The sequence below is a fragment of the Telmatherina bonti genome (genome assembly GCF_933228915.1).
Source record: "Telmatherina bonti genome assembly, chromosome: 24".
In the NCBI taxonomy this organism is placed as follows: domain Eukaryota; kingdom Metazoa; phylum Chordata; class Actinopteri; order Atheriniformes; family Telmatherinidae; genus Telmatherina; species Telmatherina bonti.
The window spans coordinates 23,223,736-23,243,249 of record NC_136633.1 but is presented as its reverse complement, the minus strand read 5'-3'; the positions used below and the strand labels follow the sequence as shown (position 1 = coordinate 23,243,249).

At 36.7% G+C, this 19,514-nt stretch overlaps 2 protein-coding genes across 2 annotated transcripts in view; both read left to right on the top strand.

Moving 5' to 3' along the window:
- The first annotated feature begins 6,466 nt into the window (after window positions 1–6,466).
- On the top strand, window positions 6,467–12,579 carry clic5a (chloride intracellular channel 5a). Its single transcript, XM_079263779.1, has 6 exons — window positions 6,467–6,737; window positions 8,811–8,920; window positions 10,437–10,562; window positions 10,652–10,758; window positions 10,845–11,026; window positions 11,114–12,579. The coding sequence occupies exons 1-6, from the start codon at window positions 6,681–6,683 to the stop codon at window positions 11,276–11,278; spliced, it is 747 nt and encodes a 248-aa protein (XP_079119905.1). The 5' UTR covers window positions 6,467–6,680; the 3' UTR covers window positions 11,279–12,579.
- Window positions 12,580–17,822: 5,243 nt separating this feature from the next.
- The window catches only part of mgat5 (alpha-1,6-mannosylglycoprotein 6-beta-N-acetylglucosaminyltransferase), a 117,998-nt gene continuing 116,306 nt past the window's right edge, over window positions 17,823–19,514 (top strand). The window contains exon 1 of the mRNA XM_079263803.1: window positions 17,823–17,921. The gene's annotated coding sequence lies outside the window, so the exon portion shown is untranslated. The remainder of the gene's footprint in view (window positions 17,922–19,514) is intronic.

Sequence of the window (19,514 nt, the reverse complement as noted above, 5' to 3'; positions counted from 1 at the left end):
TGGTCTCTCTTGTTAAGTCATTCCACCTCTGTCTCGTTCTGTTTGGGTATGTATATATACGGCTTGGTTTCTGTTCCCAGTCACTGGATCATTGTGTTAAACCTGTGTTAACTTATCCATAGTTTCCTTTGTTAGATTGTGTTCATTCATGTTTCCATGTGTTTCCATGTTCCAGTTTAGTTCCTGATGTTATTTCAGTCCCCCTTCATTTGTGTCCTGGATTAAAACCCTGCATTTGGGTCCACACCTCTGCCACCAATATGACAGAAAGCTTTTAAACTACAGAAATAATAGAGATATATGTTGTGTTAAATCGGATCAAATAAACCACATTACCTTCTGATTAACATCTAGTTTTATCATTCCTTTTGACTATATTTTTCACCACTGATTATGTTACTTTAGTACCAATAATTACTCTATTGATAATCTGTTAGTGATTGTTGATTAACAGTTTTGTTGGAGTTTTTTCAAACCCCCATGTTTTGCAAAAGAATTTAAAGCAGATCATTTGAATACATTTTAATGATTGTCTTTTGATCAGCATAGACATTAATGGTTATTAGATCATTTTGAACAACAATGAGTTGATAATAAAGACACCTTTGGGGCAGGGAGGATGGTGCTAGTTTTAGTTTTTTAGACATACATTACATATATCAACACAGTGTATAAGCACTCTCATGAGAAATATTCTTTTAATTAATGGCCATTGTCGTCTTTCCATCAATACCAGAGGCTGATCTGAAGTTGTTATGTACAACTGCACCTGAATAAGTGCAATTGTACATGTTGATCTGTCTTTCCTGTCCTTTCCACCCCAACCAGTCGAGGCAGATGGCTGCCCTCCCTGAGCCGAAGGTTTTCTTCCTGTTAAAGGGGAGTTTTTTCCTTCCCACTGTCGCCGCATGCATGCTCAGAATGGGCTATTGGATCGAAGTCATGACTCAATGCAATCAGTTGGTTTCTATTGTAGGAGATGTATGAATTGGCTTGAAATGATGTGTATGTTGATTTGTGTATGTAAAGTGCTCTGTGACAACATTGTTATGAAGTGGCGCTATACAAATAAAGTTTAATTAATCTTATTTCGTTTAAAAACAAAAGAAGCTTGAAATTAGTTGTAAACTTTTCAGTTCTACTGTTCAGTTTGTTCATAAAAATGTTTTATTTGACCAAAATCTTTGTAACTGTTTCATAAAGATCGTAATCACAATAAATAATTAAAGCAAAAATGATTAAATGATTGTGAACTTTCAAGCAAAAAGTGTTGGTATTGGTATCGGTGATACTTGCCCTTGATTTACTTGGTATCATATCGATACCAAAAAGATCAGTATGAATATGTGGTGAACTTCAGCTGTATTCTTCTTCATGAATCACTGCTGTCTTTCCTTGGGAAGGCTTTTTTAGTCACCGCCGTCCAAAGTCCTGTGGTGCCCTTTGATAAGATAGTCACTCTTGGCATTACAATCACTCTGCTGTTCACCCTGACACACTCAGCTTGACTTCTTCCCCCAGGATGGATTCTGCTAAGGCGAATGTGTATGAAAACCCTTATGAGAATGATTCTGCGGGTATATACGAGATGCCCTACGAGGCGCCGTACGACGAGCCTGCACTTCTGTCCGAACAGTACGAGAACGCAGGACCTGGGATAGAAGGAATACCTGCTCCACCCGCTTTGCCGCCACCCCATCCCCCTGCTGAAGAGAGGCGAAGCAGTTCATCCTCTTCTTCATCCTCCTCATCTTCTTCACATTCTGAGGATGAAGAGAAAGAGGAGGCGAAGGAACAAAGCAGGGAGGAGGAAGAAAAAGAGAAAGACGAGGAAATGGAGATTGCCAGAGATCTGAATTGGGACAGAGGGTACCCAGATGTGGAGGTCAACGTGGAGAACTCATCACGCAGATCCTCTTCCTCTTCATCTTCCTCTTCGTCTTCGTCAGCCTCTGAGAAGGAGAAACAAGGGGAAGAATTTAAGATATCACTTTATGTTAAGGTAAGGAGGAAATCGCACAGATGCACTCAAAGTTTGTTTAAACAGACAAACGCATTCAGCTAAATTGCAGCCATAAAGCTCAGTCATAGTTAAAGTCGTATCAGCAGCATGTCCCCGGATCTCCCCGCATCCGTCACGTGGAACATTATGACTATAAATTTATGTCCTATTGTCCAGGCAGCTTTCTTCATCGTGCCGTGGCGCTTAGTCATTTCTGTGTTTGTGTGTTTGGGGAAGTGGTGGTGGGGGTGGGCTCTAAATATAAGTTGACAAGAATGTTCTGACTCAGAGCGGGGATAGTTGGGGGTGGTTCCTTTAGCAGGGCGATGTGAATATGAGCCTGTGTGCCGGTGTGTCACACTTACATTAAGCTCAGTAACCGGTTCACTTTCCAGAAACTCTGCCAGCAGAGTCCAGCAAGCTATCCGGTAATAAACACACACACAAGTTAAATGATTACATAATCTGCTGATTTCACTCCAAAGTCCAGCTGCAGGATCATAAATTTTATGCCATGAAATTACAACCACATAAATTATATAACCGAAGGCCATTCACAGAGATCAAAGTCTGTTGTTTACAGGCAAATCTAGAAGTTTTAAACTATTTTCACGCCTAGCAGCTTAATTTTAACAACTTGGTAGATTAGATAACTGATACAAAGACAAATGCACCAAATTTCACTTTGATACTGACAATGTACTTTTTATAACGTGTTTTATGTGTATTTATATAATATTATTACACACAGAAAAGTAAATCTACGTCTGTCTGATTTTCCTTTTCTTACCATGCCCCACCTGGTATTGCTAACAGAATGGTGACTGAGGAGCTTCATGGATATTAGATGCTAATCTTTAAAGGTGGAGTATGTAAGATTTTCAATATTTTCAAAATAAATGAACTAATAAAATAACTACAATCTTAATTAGAAAGTTTTTTGAACATGTAGGTTCCAGTCTGTTCATATTTGATGCGTTAATAAATTACAAGTTTAATTAATGACAAATGACAAAAAGCTCTTTTTTTTTTTTTACTGGTAGGCAAACATTTAAGAAGGGTCTTTGTCATTAATTAAACTTGTAATTCAATAACATATCAAATATGGACAGACTGGAACCTACATGTTTTTTTTTTTAAAAACTCTCTAATTATGATTGTAGTTATTTTATTAGTTAATTTTTTTTTAAATATTGAAAATCTTACATACTCCACCTTTAAGTATTGTTCTTTATTTTTAAATTTATCTAACGCTGAAATTATGTGGGGTGGCCAAAAGAAAGGGTGAACAGAAGAGAAAAAGAGACAGAAAAGAAGAAAAAGCAGACACAAATACTCCAGATGCAGCAGTTCAATCAAAACGCTGGTTACACCTGCAAAGAAATGCTACCTGCAAGAACAACAAGGCAGACAATCATCAGGAGCACCCATAAAAGACAAACAGCTGGAACAAAAACACAAATTAAAACACAAAGCAACACAAAAACATAAAAGAATTATTTTTTTCTTAGATCGGAGCGTAGATTGATTTCTTGCTCACGGCTAACTTGCTAATAACAATGACAAAAACTTGCTAGTAAAGATGTTGTTGGTACAACATTAAATTCTTTGACGACTCTTGCGTCTACTGACTCCTACTTCATTATCTTCTGTTATTATTCAATTAAACACCCAGGCTACGTGATTTAATGTGGTACAGAAAGTTAAACTATGTGCTGAAACCTGCGATATGACCTTTTAGGATTATTTTTACAGCTAATACAGGACACACATAAGTATATAAAGACAGCTGGGCGCGTGACACATAAAACATGCTCTTTAATGAGACGTATCAGATTTCTCACCGATGAAGTCTACAATTTAACATTTTTAGCTTTACACGTAAGCTCAACAGGAGAGCTTTGATTTTATTTTCAGCCCCCTGACAGCCAGGTAGTCATCAGGAGGACAGACGGAGCTGAATAAACTTCAGGATTTTCTGATCTATCTATCATTGCTCTCAGCTTTACTCTTCCTGTTTTTCTCTCTTTCTTTTGTACCTGCTTGATAGAAAACTTCTAATTTTTATAAACGTATTCGCAACTGTTTGTCAACATAAGACGCTGCTACTCGTAGCAAAGGCTGAGAGGATGAAGCAGGACCCTGTAGGGAGTTCTGTAGTGGTCAGCAAAAACATTGTCACGTGTCAGTTTTGATTTAAAGTTGGCTAGCCCTCGAAGGCCTGGGGCCCTGTTTACCTGTTTTACCTGTTAACAGGCGGCGCCTCTGCCAGGAAGCAAAGCTGTGGTTGGCTTTCATTGGGTTTTAATAAATATTGTTATGAATTTTCATTTTTTGTAAATATTTGTTGACTTAATAGTCAAATAAATAAATTCATTGGTGAGGGTTTTGGTATAAACTTGTGTGAAATATTAGCTGACAAGGCCCACAAGTTTTTTGGTCTTTGACTTTTAACACTGTGTGAGTTGTGTGATCCTCCATGTCTTATTTATTTTATTGCTTCTATTTAGTTATTTCATTAGGTATTTATTTAAATGTATTAATTTATTTTAAATTGTTTTACTTATCCTTATTATTTTAATTATATAATTATTTTATTTTATTTTTATTTAGTTATATTTGACTCTGTGCAGCACTTTGGAGATTTTCTGTTTTTAAAATGTTCTTTATAAATAAAGTGGATTGGATCATATTTATGTATGTTTTGGGTAAACTCTTGTCTGGTTAAGGCTCACCATAAAGATAACCTCTTTTTTCATCGGTTAGCAGGGCTGTTTTACTGAAAAATATGCAAAATATTTACTGATAAATCAACTGGCTTGCAGAAATATCCACCTGAAGCACAGAATAATTACATTAAGAGTGTCCTTAAACCAAAAACTGCCTCTGGAGCAGGACATCGATCATTGATTTCTAGATGACAACCAAAAACAAATAATCAATGATCAAACTTGGGCAGCATTCTATCTGAGGATTTCTAGTCTTTAGTGATCAATGACTCCTCCAAAACTGAACAATTTTAATAAATAGTGAGAGGAAGCTTGGATATAGCGCAGTGCATCGGCACGCATGGACATAATGTGGAATATAATAGATTTCTGGGCATATTTCACTTCTTTAAAAGAGTTTGCTGCTGGTTTCAGTCAGTTTGCTTTATTCCCACCACAACCACTCAGTAAAACTGAGAACATGTTCTAACTGGGCGTTTTCACCACAAGTTAGCTGCCTGCTTTGGAAAGGACTTTAGACTTTCAACATATAAAAAAAAATAAACTACACAATCAAAAGAACTACAAAAAAAAAAAAGCCTCAAAACACTCATAAACATTTTTAATTGGTAAGTTAACAGGATACCATTAGATTATTGGTTAATAATTTCTTTGCTTTTATGAGGTGAGGCTCAGAGGTCTCTGCACACCTCCGGCCTGATTTGTTTAGTAACATCTGAACCAAAGTAGGCAAAATTCCTTTGTCTCGCTTTCATTTACAATATTACTTCTTATGATTTGCAATTTTAACTTAATTTTAAATTATTTAAACCCTTTTTGTATTGGAGTTTTTAAAGTTTTTAAGGCATACAGTAAATGAGGAGAATAAATTAAATATGGTTCATAACTAAATATTAGATTACTATAAACTATGACTTTAAATAAATAATTAATAAATACAAACTTATTTTCTATTTTATAGAATTTTAGATAGATGGTAATTGTATATTAATTTAAAATATTCTTTGATTAATGAAAGAAGTTCTACTGGAAGGACAGGACTTATTAATTTACAAGTAAAAGATGTTTATTTCTATTCATTTTATATCTAAGAGAGAAAGTTGGGATGGAGTTTATGTTTGTGTGGAAGAGGAGGCGAGAGAGTCGAGGGGGGAGTAGACTATTATGTGTGTGTGTGTGTGTGTGTGTGTGTGTGTGTTTAAATTGTTATATTCTGTGGTTTGTTGAGAAGAACATGTCATTAAAAATGTTAAAATGAAGCTGTTGTTATTGCGTAAAGCACTTTGTGCTGCTGGTTGCATGAAAAGTGCTTTATAAATAAAGTTTTAATTTGATTTGTACCTTCAGACCTGCAGAACTGACCATACTGACAGATTTTATTTGTTTCTGTACCATTGTTAAGTTACAAATCTTATGACCCTTTCCTTCCTCTCATTTCAGAGCGGTTTGCACACTTCAGTTGTGTCGTGTACAGTTTGTATAAGCAAGCACCATTAAACATCATGTATAACATCATGTGCAGAGTCTAGACCGCTTGGAACTTATTGGTCCTGATGAGTCTTAGAAGGCGACAATGATTCTTCATGACTCAAAGTCACCAGCTTGTCACCAGTTCAGCAGTAAGAGGCCCTGCCCCACCAAAGGGGGTTATTTTTGCCCAACACAGTCACGCCCCACAGCTGAGGTGCTGGGTACAAATTGAACCCCTCACACACATTCCCCCTTGACACACACACCACACACACTCTCTCTTTCCATGTCAGTGTCGTCCTGAGCTGACACCCTGACAGAGCTGCTATGAGGCTGCAGCGAATGGACCAAGAGTAGAACCTGCTGGAAACTGAGAAGGCTTACACAAAACACACACGAGCCGAGACACAAAAGAACACATCTCGAACCTGTTTGGGGAAAAAAAAAAAACACTGAAGGAAAGCTCATTTTTCTTGACCATGACGGATACCGCTGCTGAGGCGGACAAGGACCCTGATATTGAACTATTTGTCAAGGTGGGGTTTTTAGTGTGTGTGTGTTGGTGTGTGCACCTGTCCAGGCTGACTCTATTATATCATGTCTCACTTCTGAATGAATTCCTGCACAAGTTGGACGATAACAGCTGGCGCCGTGCATGAAAGATCTATAACATTTATGTATCTTAAATAAAATAATTGCACTTTGAAACAAAAGAAAAGTACCTATCAGTTGTGCGTTTAAGAGGGCTCCTTTAAGCATGTGCATGCCATGTTGTTGTTGTTGGGTGCTGATTTTCCATTTGTTAACCTGACACCCACGTGCATTGACAATCACTCTCTTTCTCTTTGCCACTGAATTATTACTGGGCTCCTTTCAGTATTGAGAGCAGCCGCTTTAAATATTTTCTTTAATGTATGCTGCTGGTGTTTGTTTGTGGTTAAGTCTGCATGTAACAAAACCGAATAAAGATTATGCTATGTGTTGCTTTGATGAAAATAGTTAATAAATAGATGTATTCTAAAAGTTGAGATCAGACAAAAGGTTTTTTTTTTTGCCCATTTTAGCAGATTTTGACAAAAGAAAAGTAACTACCATTGATCAACATATAAAATAAATCAAATTAAACTTAAAAAATTGTTTTCATTAATGGGTGTTATGTTTTGCATTAGTTCCAAATCTGGTGACTTGAGAAGTTGTTGCCACCTAAATGCAACTTTCCATTAGCCCACAGCTACTCTATGATACAAACAGAACATGCTAGCAATGTTAGCATTGCAAGCTAACACGAACATTTGTTTTTATTTTGAATACAAACACTGTAGCAGAGCATAAGTTGAAAAAATATTGGCACATCGTATTTGTCTGATTAATATAAAATTTAGGTTTTAATGCTACACAGTACTACCACACAGCTATGCTTTTACTCACTGATCAAGCTAGCAGTATTAGCAGCTAACTGCAAAATACGAGCTTCTTTTTTATTCATTAAAAACATGAAGCAACATGCGTGACTTATATATATATATATATATATATATATAGACATAAATCAATAGATAAATGCCTTATTATCACATCTGTTGTGTTTGGTAGCGATTAAATTTAGCGGTTTCAGAGGTTCAAGGCTTTTGAGAATTAGCAGTTTCTGAGTCAGAAATCTGATTTCTAGTTTATTTTTCGACAAGGAGCTAAGAATCTCAGATTTCTGAGTTGAAACGGGGCACATCATTAGCACAGAGTCATGCTTGTCATCTTCCATGCCTCAACTTTGTATATTGAGCATTTTGCAAACTTAGTTCCTTATTATGGATGATTTCATATGTTGGCTGTGTAATGCTGTTGGATTCATTCTTGTGCAACTGTTTTAAAATAACTTGAGTTGTGCTAACTAGCTAACACATTTAATAAACAGAAGATCTAAATAAAAAGATTTAATATCCTTCAGTAAGCTTTACATGGTTTTGTAAAAAAAAAAAAAAAAAAATGTTATAAATGACTTTTAAAGCAAGAGAAAGAAGTGTAGGCCAGTGTTTTAGGAAAAGTGAGAGTGTCACCTTGGACTGACATGGCAGGGCAGAAGGTTATATGATTTCTATCGGTGACACACATTGCAGCAGTGTGTATGAACCACTAGTTCAAATGGGCAGTGAGGCAGCTAATGGAAGTAGTGTGGATTATTCATGTTAGACTTGGTGTCTCATTACAGTGTCCAGTTGCAGCTTTGCACACACTCAAACATGTGCACGCGCTCAGACACACATATGTATTTTACAGTGTAGGAATGTTGTTCATACAGGGACTCGGGAGCAATATTAGCATTTCAAACTAATAACTTCTGTTTGGCACTTGTGCAAACACAGAGCAGAGTATAACTTAAAAAAATATTAGCCAATCATACTTTCCTTCTCTTGTCATCATCCTCTTATTTAACAGTTGTTGCAAGAATCATGTGCAATAGACATCCTGTTTCTATACAACTCGTATGGGGGTCATTATCCTTACCTGTTGCATTACATGTGATTTGAAAGGCAGTTTTGTACTCAGATCTCAGACACATGCTGTTTCTGTTCAGTATTAGTGTGTCACTGTGTTTGTGTGTGTGTTTACAGGCTGGCAGCGATGGGGAGAGCATTGGAAACTGTCCTTTCTCCCAGCGTCTCTTCATGATCCTGTGGCTTAAAGGAGTAGTCTTCAATGTCACCACTGTCGACCTAAAGAGGTAATATATATATAAATATGTGTGTTTTTTCCAATGAACAAACTCTTAAGATTTTGACTCATTCAACTCCTTCCTTATCAAGTGACTGTATATTTATGAGTACTAATGAGTCCAGTCTCAGCACTTTCTCAAAGCTCTCCAAAACTCCCAATGCTTTGCACATGTTGGTTGGAACAAACAGCAACAAAATAATGACCAGGCCTGCAAACTCTCACATACTAAGTGCTATAATTATGGGTTTACAGTGCAGGTCTCATCGACTTTCTGCTCAGGGAAGAGATATTAACCTATAGAGCCAGCAACCAAGGAACTGCCACTGCCAATAGATGGTTTGCAGTCGCTGCTTGAGGCTTTTTCCCTGGTGGCATGAGTTGTGCTGGAGGTGGGAACAGAGACATTATGCCCTCTCATACAGAGGATGTTTCCCCAGATGAATTTCTGATGTTAGTCCTCTTTATAGGATTAGCTTATTTTTTAGTTAAATCCCAATTTGGGAGGAGAGAGGAGTCACTGCCCTTTGAGATGACCATCTATCTCAGGGGTATACACCAGTCTGCATCGCTTTATCTCGGTCAGCCATGTGCAGGAAGTCCAGCACTGTGAAGCATTTATGATCAGTTTAGTGTAAAAACTTGAAAACAGTTTCTCTCTTTGGTGTTGTGGATAGGTTTCCAAATAAACTGGTTTAACAACTAACAGCTAAAAGTACTTGATTTGATCTTATCAAATTTCATAAAGAGCCATTTCAGTCATTTCAGGGACAACATGGGAACACTGTGACAGGCTTTCCATGTAGAACATGCAAGTGAATGAATGGCAAATTGCTTATTGTTGATGGACTTCTTCATAAGCTGCACCACAGTTTTTCAAAGAAAAAAAAAAAATCTAAAATTTCGACGAGGTACAATCACGATTTGCAGGTGTAAAATTTCATCCTGCGAGACTCCACTCTGAGATAGATGGAGGTACAAAACATTTTATCTTTCTAAGCAAAACTGCTGTTGCCGCTGTCCTCATCAGAAAACAAAGGAAGTAATCCAGAAGCCATCTTTACTTGAAATTAACTGGTCACATGACCTTCTACGTCATGTGTAAATGCAAAAAAATTACACTTTTGTTATATATTATCGCATTATCAACATTTCTGATAAAAATGCTTATGAGAGCATAAAACATATTTAAGAGGTTTTTCAAAATCCAAGTGTTTCCATTATTAGTTTTTCATTACAATTTTTGGTTTTTGCGCAACTCTGGCGGTGATGGAAACACAGCTATATTGTTTTTATAGGGAATGAAGCACAGTAAATCAGTGATATTAGGAGAGTACAGTTCGACAGATATCACAATTTAGCCAAAGATATAAAGATTAAGCTATGATGCTAATGATATATTAGCAGTAACATTGAGTGTTTCTCCAACATTAAATCACTGGTTCACTGTAAGCTGTTATATCAGCCATAACAAACATTTTAAACATAACCAGGAGGGTCTTTTAAAGCAAATGATTTCTGATTAGGAAACCAGCTGATCTCCACAACCTGGCTCCAGGAACACACCCTCCCTTCCTCACCTTCCAGGGGGAGGTTCTCACAGATGTCAACAAAATAGAGGAATACCTGGAGGAGATGTTGGCTCCACCAAAGTAAGCTTCACACAAACAAACCTGCATAACCACAAAAAAAGATTTAGGATTTGAGAACATCCTGTTACCATTAATACACTCTTCTTTAGATACCCCAAACTTGCTGCAAAGAACCGCGAATCCAACACTGCAGGAAACGACATATTTTCCAAGTTCTCAGCTTACGTCAAAAACACAAGACCAGATAAAAATCAAGGTGAAAATAATATGTTTCTTACTGGATTCAATATCAGTCATGGCTTCTTAGAATGTCTCATAGTTTAACTATCTCTTGTGTTTCAGCTTTGGAGCAGAGTCTCAACAAAGCTTTGGCTAAGCTGGACGAGTACCTGACGAGTCCACTCCCTGAGGAGGTTCAGATGGGACGCCATAGCGGTGACGGTGTATCCAACCGCAAATACCTGGATGGAGATGAACTGACGCTGGCTGACTGCAACCTTCTTCCCAAACTTCATGTTGTTAAGGTAGCAAGCTTCTCAGGTTTCTCTTAGTTTGTTTAATTTGATCTTGGAATTTGGCTTTGATAGTTTACAAAAACTTGCTTTTGGCAGCTTGTTGCAAAGAAGTACAGAAACTACGACATCCCATCTGACTTCAGAGGGGTGTGGCGATACCTTGGTAATGCCTACAATCGAGAGGAGTTCATCAACACATGTGCAGCTGAAGTGGAAATTGAACTGGCCTACAAAGACGTAGCTAAAAGGCTTGGAAAATGAATGTGTCATGGCAATAAGCACTAGTAGTTCTCTTGTTCTTTTTAAATTTACCATATCAATCATATTTTTAAAATGCATTGTGCACACATGCATGATGTGTCATTTCTAACACTAATGTGCTAAAAAGTCTTCGTGTCTAAGTGAATATGGGAGTTAAAAATGTTTCATCACTATTTCATGGAGCTTTGCAGCTGCATGTGACTGATGTCTTGAAACTTATTCAGTTATGATGATTATATTTCTGTCATTTTTTTCCAAAATAATCTGAAAGAACCCCAGGGGCCAAGATGTCAAATCAGCTGATAAGGCCAACTTGGGCCTGAGCTACCTAAACATTAAACATTAAAATTAAAAAAAAAAAAAAAAAAAGTAAAACAAATTAATAAAGAATAAAGTCAGTTTATTTCCCTTAACAGCAAATATAGCAACATGTTAGCATGTTTATCTGGTGTCTTGCTGACTATGGTCACAAGCTAACTTTTAGCTACTGCTAGAGAGCTGTAGTTTGAGTCCAAAATTTCCATTAATTTTATATAGCGCCGCACTTAGTCCAATTCAGGGTCGTGGGGAAGCTGGAGCATATCCTAGCAAAGAGCTAGCACAGGTTCCCGGTCCATTGCAGAAACAAAGTTTCAGTCTTTTAGCCATAATTTAAGAATGCAACAAATAAATGATCCATAAAAGTTTATCTGGGTATTTTTGTTTTGAAAAAAGATCGGATAAATACAGAACAAACATGATTTTTAAACAGCTTTAGCTTATAAAGTTAGCTTATAATGTTAGCATAATTTAACTGGAAATAGATAGATGCATTTTCAGTCCTTCAGCATACCATCATTTAAATTATGTGACAATTATATGATACATAAAGGTTTATTTTTGTATTATATTTAGAACAATTCAAATCAGTAGAAGGCAAACATTGTTTCAAACAGATTTAGCTGATAATGTTAGCATAAAACAGATCTAGCTAGATGCAGTTTCAGTCATTAGCAAGCCATCATTTAAAGTATGTATTAAATAGTCCCCAAAGGCTTATCTTGGTGTTTTTGTATTAAAACACTTCAAAGTATATACAAGCAAAAAAAAACAAAACAAAAAAAAAAACATCTTAAAATAGCCTTAGCTTACAAAGTTAACTAATAAAGTTAGCTTATAATATTAACATAATTTAGCTTTTGCCAAAGAGATGCAGTTTCAGTGCTTTTACCATCATAGAGGTTTTGACAGTTGAGTAATCCTTAAATGTTTGTCTAGATATTTTGTTTCTAAAAAAAAAAATATATATAGAAATACAGGGGAAAACAGCTTTATTTCATAAAAATGAGGTTATAATGTTAACATTAATGTTAAGCTAATTACAGCTATCTAATTAATTAGCTATGGCCAGATTCATTTTGAGTCCCTGGCATGCAATTGAGTCAATTAACGTGTACAAACATCAAGTAGTTTATCATGTAAACTAATGTTTATCAGGGTATTTTTATTAGAAATAAATCAAATTCATACAAGCAAAATCCTCCTTTTAAAATGGGTTTAGCTTAGAAAGTTAGCTTATATTGTTAGCATAATTTGCCGGAGAGATGCAAGTGCAGTCCTTTTAAATAATCTGATGATAAAGTAGACTTTTAAAGTTTATCGGGGTAATTGTATCTAAGAAATAATATGAATACAGGTAAAAACACAATTTTCAAAATTGCTTTCACTTGTAAAGTATACTTGTTGTGTTACCATTATTTAGCATTCTTTTGCATACCATCGTTTAAAGGATGTGACAGTTCAGTAGTCTTTAAATGTTTATCTGGGTATTTTGTTTTAAAACAAATGATAGAAGTACAAATAAAAAGATTGTCTGTCACTTATAAAGTCGGCTTTATTAGCTAGCTTGCTTCAGCTGAGCAGAGTTGTTACTTTTGCTATTAACTTGTACAATTTGATGACATTACCTTAAAATATGTTTTAACTCTGTTTCAAATATGTACCCATTGTGACAGGATCATGGCTACATAATGCTATAAACATGCTAACAAACAAGCATATAGCAAATTACTGCATTATATTTATGTAAAATGTACAAAATGACTAACTGATGCAATCTGGTCGCAAGTAAATGCAGATCTAATCATTTAATAGAAATTGCTGCATAGACCACAGTTGCTGGTCCAGAATTTTGAGTTAAACTCTTTTTCAGGGCTGGTATTGCTTATTTCAGCAATGCTAACCCACATTCTCCACCTATGCAGCCTGGTCATCTACTGATAACATTGACAACATGTCTCTTACATCAACTAACTGCACCATTTTGAAGAGACTGGTAAATATTGCCCTGTTTAAATCACTTTTAAATGTGTTATTAGCATTTATGCGTATGTAGTTGTTAAATACATTCAGTTAGAAACAGGGTTTTGGAAACAAGGTTATACGCCTGTTTAACGTGTTTTACAAGGTAAGATTTCCTTTCTTTATGTGAGCAGAAAGTCAAATAAACGTGTCAAAATAGAGGGAAAATGTAAAATAAGAGCAGATCCCCAGTCAGCCGGAGGTGGAGGAGGTTTGTTTTCCCAACTCTGCCTAACTATAATCCCCTTACTTTCTAAAATCGTGTGAATAATCTGTCATGAATTGTGTTTCTGGAAGGAGATGCAGTTTTTTGATGATCATGTTTTTCTTCTGTTCTGTATCTGCATTGTTGTTATTGGGGAGATTCAGCCAAAGTAGTCTTTTATTGGTAATAGTCACCTTTCTAGATGTCTGTTATATTTTATTCCCCTCCATCTAATTAAAGATCAATCAGATATTTAAAATTCGAGCTACAGGATACATTTTTCAAAGCCACCAACTACAGTTTACAATCCATATTCTAGAAAAGGTCAGACTTATTTAATCAGAATCTTCCTTTTGGAGATGAAACTAAGAACGTTTCCATAAGTAAAACCGAAAGGAGACAGCATCTATATTCATTTAAGTTCCTCTATATCTTGTGTTCTTCTGTGATTTAATCCGTGCACACCTACGGTTGTGCGTGTCGTTGGATGATGAGTGCCTTAGTGGGAATCAAGCTCACTTCTACGTTCAGTTCTTTCTGTCTGTACAGTTAAATGATGTGTTTTTAATGCTACAAGGATATGAATTTGCTGTGGGTGACGATTATATAAACTTAATGTCTGTAATTTATCAATGACTATATTCTCCAAGGTGATTAGAACCATGAACCCACTGTGTATACTGTTTTGCTTATTTGGATAATAAAGCTATTTTCTCAGAGACTGGGCTTGAGGGTTGTGGTTTTTCCCTTGAAACTGTCCTGTTGAGGAATGAATGAAGCGTATTCATATACAAGATCTGAGAGTTGGTGTTTGTGTGTTACCATCATAGGTTACCATGCAAACCTTTGAAGGAAAACATGGTTTTGCCCTTATTTGTCTGTGGCAATGTTTCACAAATGGGGATAAACTTGGGTCTTGGTAGTACTTATCAGGCCGATAACCAAAGATCTGCAATAACATTTAACTCTTTAAAGCCTGAAGCAAGGATTACTGGGCAGAAAAAACTAAATATTTCAAGCTAAAGTCTTTTTTTATGTTTAAAAAGTACTAAAAAGTACTCAAAATATCCACCAGGGGGCAGAAAATAAGTCTCAACCTGTAAACAACAGGGTTTTGAGCAAAGTTTTTACAATAAAATGATGAAAAAGGTCTCAGAAAATACCATTAAATGGTCAATATTGGCTCTTACTTTTGTTTTTTAAAAAATGTAATTACATAATAGATAATATTTATTTCTTCTTTTTCTTAAAAAAAAAAAAAACTTGAGGAAATGATGCGGTAGTTGTTTAAACTATGTGAATGAATTAATTCTTTATCAATTCACTAAATTTGAGTATGAGTTACAGAATTAATGATCTCATGAATTTCTAGTGAAAAAACTGAATTTGTGTTTGGTTTGTAAGTGCTTCCCCAAACGTCAACACACTGCATCACATGTCGTATCATTATGGTGTGACATGGCACGAATTGGGCCTCTATGATCAAAGTAAAGAAGTCAATAAGAAGAATAAAATTGTTTGGGGAAAAAAGAAAAAACAAACAAACAAAAAACACAATCAAAAGACAAAAAGCTGGTTAAACCTTCTCCAACTCCTGTATCTTTGACATGTTGGAAAAGCAAATCCACTATATTCACAGTTGTACTTCTCAGTGTAAAGCATGGAGAGGAGATATGATGGTGTGAAGATGCTTTGCTGCTGACAGTCAGCAAGTTAGTAGAAGTTGAAGCTATACTTATCCATCTTTACATTAGTGTTTGATAGCAATTTGGTGGCAATTTGCTGCTGATTGTCATACAATTGTGAGTCCATATGCAGCAAAATAACCTCTAATAATCACAGTTTTAATCTTTTATGATAAAAAAAAATTGTAAAAATAACTTTTTTGTTTCTTAGCACAATTTTCTTGCATTAATTGTAATTTAAACCGACTCAGACTCTCTTAATTTATGTGCTGCAGGTCTGCTGAAACTCCCTTTTTTTATTTTTCGCCTTTCATCAAAATAAATGTAAATTTCTCACACTGTTCTTTTTATTCGAAGCATTTTTATTCCCTCTCTTCTCTTTTCCTTTTAAATATTTAATTTGTTTGCTTTTGATGATCCCTGCTCTTGACTGTAATGCTTTAAGTTTTTATGTAAAAGTATTTTAAATTGCCTTGCATATGAAATATGCTATAAAATAAACCTGTCTTCCCTTGTCTTACTGATCATTGTCTTTTCTCTTGTTGGTTTATAAAGTGTTTTTATGTATTTACATCTACTTTGCTGGCCTAATCACAACATATAGAGTTTGAATTATGGGAAGATATTTTTGTAATGTGGTCAGCAGCTTATAATAAAACATATTTCTTTGTTAAAACCTATCAGGATCAGATTCTGGACATGTTTGTAGCGCATGTCAGCCAGCAGGGGGCAGTAAACACAAAGTCCACATGAGAACAGCAACAAGCTTAGGGATCGTCTTCATCTGTGTCTCCTCTGTGGAAAACGTAAACATTACTCACTCTGGTCTACTTACAATGACATTTGTTTTCCTGTACGTCGGTGCTATAGACGTAAAAATCACCACACAATGCATATTCTTAGATCTAGAAAATGTTTGTAACTTGACATTGTTTAATGAATTGTAAGAAGAAATACGCCAGCTCATAATTGTAGGTGTTTGGTAGCAATGAGGTGGCTTTTTTTTTTTTTTTTTTTTTAAATTTCGAACTAAAGAAGGACTTTTAAAGGAAAAAATATTGGTTACAACAAACAACAAATAAAATAAGCTTCTTAAGGTCGAAAAAGGGTTTTGGAAGAAGTTGGACACTTATCTAATCCCAAAACCCCCTTATCAATTACACTAAAATTTTCACAGCATGAAAAATGTAGTAATACACATTAAATTCCATTACAATAAAACTTAAACTGTATACAGTCGTAATACACACAATAAATAATAGAATTCAACATACATTGCTTTAAAAAAATTACCCTATTTGCCTCATAAATGGCCTGTATGCAGTCACAGTAATGCTGAAAACAAAAATGAACAGATAAATAAAAACATAACTTAGTTTTGTTCTTAATTTTTGTAGTGTCTTTGTAGGGATTTTTTTAAAAAAAAAAAGAAAAGAAAAGAAAATAAGCCCTATTGCATCTTTAACATTTAATTTTTAATTAATCTTTTATTGAACCGTGGAGTTCAACTGGACTGGAGATGTAACACTGAATACATCTATAAGAAAGGTCAGAGCAGACTCTACTTCTTAAGGAAGCTGAGATCGTTCAGCTCATCCAGGCATTCGATTACTGTAACGGTCTTTAACAGGACTTCCTAAAAAGAGCATTAAACATCTGCAGCTCATCCAGATGCTGCTGCTAGAGCTTTATCTAGAACTAAGAGGTCTGAACACATCACACCAGTTTTAAAATCTTTGCACTTGCTTCCAGTCAATCACAGGATAGACTTCAAAACCCTGTTGTTTACAAATCCCAGAATGGTTCTGGACCAGAATACATCTGTGATATGTTCAGGGAATATAAACCAAGCAGAGCTCTTCGATCCAAAGACTCTGGTCAACTAGTCCAGACCAGAGTCCAGACTAAACATGGAGAAGCAGCATTTAGCTGTTAGGCTGCAAACAAGTGGAATAATCTGCCAGTGGAGATTAAAGTCTCACCAAATGTAGAAACTTTTAAATCCAGGTTAAAAACATTTCTTTTCTCATGCATGACATCTGCACAGCAACTTTGAATTAATTCTGCTTTTAATTATTTTAATATAACTTGTGATTTTATTATTTGTATTTTTTTAAATGCTTTTTTTCTTGTAATGCTTTTAATGTTTCATGTAAAGCACTTTGAATTGTCTTGTACATGAAAGGTGCTGTACAAATAAACGTGCCTTGCCTTTAAAATCTCGCTTTGTACGTTTTCTGTGAGAAGCGAACACGCAGACGGTCCCTTGGCGTGTCAGCCGCTGCTGCCTGGAATCTCATCTCCACAGTCTGCGCAGCACAGCGACGTCTTCTCCGGTTCCTCCGCTGCGTTTCCAGCCTCGCCGCTACCCCATAGCATCGCTTTGGGATTCCTGACGGTAACCTTAGACAAGGTAAGCCCCGCTCCTACCATCGTAGCCGCCGTGAGCCTCGTTTTGAGCTCCGTAGTTCAGAAAATCTGACTGTAAGAGGAAGCGAGAAGGCGCCGTGTTGTAGCCGTGTGTGCGTGCTCGGAAGTGGGCGACTTGTCATTGCGGTGGTCAAATGTGCGGTGGTCCGTGTTTTGTTGTCAAATGCACGGTGGCCGATAGGAAAGGCGGTGGGGTTTGACGCTAAACTGGTTGGCAACAGAGGAAAACAGCTACCAGTAACGCTAGCTTTTATAATAAACAGCTAGTTAGTGAATCTGGTCGCCAATCGCTGCAGCGACCGGGAAGTCCCATTGTTATTAGACCTTCATTTTAGCTCGATTATCAATAAAACGACCCTATCACTGTTTAATTAAAAATCAGCTAAACATGGAGCTGGGTGTGAAGGGTTTATTAGCTGATTTGTTGAGGAAGCAGGCATTAAACAGGTTGCTAAGGAATAAAGAAGGTCCAAGGTGCTCCTTCATGATCAGGGCCGGATAAAAACTACACAGACCCCTGGGCCCAGAGTGTTCCAGGGGCCCCCTTCCCCACCGCAACATTGTGAAAATTATGAATGATACACTTTGAAATGACATTTCTAACACCTCTCAGCCAGTGGTACCAATAGCAACACACTGGACACTGTGGTGTAACTATCTGGCTTTCATATACGTATTGTTTATGTCCAAACTGCTGGTGTTTTTCCTACGTGGGCCCCACGTGGGTTGTGTGCCCATTCGGCCCATTGGATAATCCGGCCTAGTTCATGATGCTTCCTCCTCAAGCTCATTTCTCTAATTCACCACAGGCGCCTGAAGCAGACGGTGTTTTCCCAGGTTTCGTGGCGTGGAAATGGTAGTTAACATTTACAGCTGCATTCCTGAGCATGTCCGTGACAGCTCCCTGACAGAGCTGCACTTCCTCCAGCACTTTGAACAGCCTCAGTGAAACAGTAACCTGGCAATTCACCTACTTACAAACAAGCAATTTCTCTGAGCAGGGCCGGATTAAAAGTGCACAGGCCCCTGGGCCCAGAGTGTTCCGGGGGCCCCCCTTCCCCACCGCAACATTGTGAAAATTGTGAATGATACACTGTGAAACGTCATTTCTAACATCTCCCAGCCAGTGGTACCAACAAAAATACACTAGACACGGTGGTGTAACCATCTGGCTTTTATGTACATTTTGTTTCATATCCAAACTGCTGGTGTTTGCCCTACCTGGGCCTCCTGCGTAATGCCCATTGGATAATCTGCCCTTGTATCTCAGGGCTAGGAGACTATTTCTTTCGCTGCTAAAGCCTGGAGAATTCATGCAAAAAAGCTGGAAAAAATAATAGGAAATGTTGCAGATTTATGTCATTAATTGCGGGGTTTTTTTGTGCCTTTTGAGGGTAGGCGAAACTAGTAAAGCCTTAATGGTGGAAGCACTTAGTAAAACGAGTAGAAGAGGCTCTAATTTGCCTTTGGCTCATTTCAAAAGCACTTAACTCACCAGTGCAGTCCATGTGTAGCCTCATGTAATCAATTTATGGCATGGTGATTTGACTGTATGAGACGTGTGCCACGTTATTAT

Excerpts from the sequence above, each read along its gene's own strand:
- clic5a (XM_079263779.1), top strand. The coding sequence starts at position 6,681 with ATGACGGATACCGCTGCTGAGGCGGACAAGGACCCTGATATTGAACTA. Across the intron at positions 6,738-8,810 it reads ATATTGAACTATTTGTCAAG|GCTGGCAGCGATGGGGAGAG; the intron begins GTGGGGTTTTTA and ends GTGTGTTTACAG. Across the intron at positions 8,921-10,436 it reads ACCACTGTCGACCTAAAGAG|GAAACCAGCTGATCTCCACA; the intron begins GTAATATATATA and ends ATTTCTGATTAG.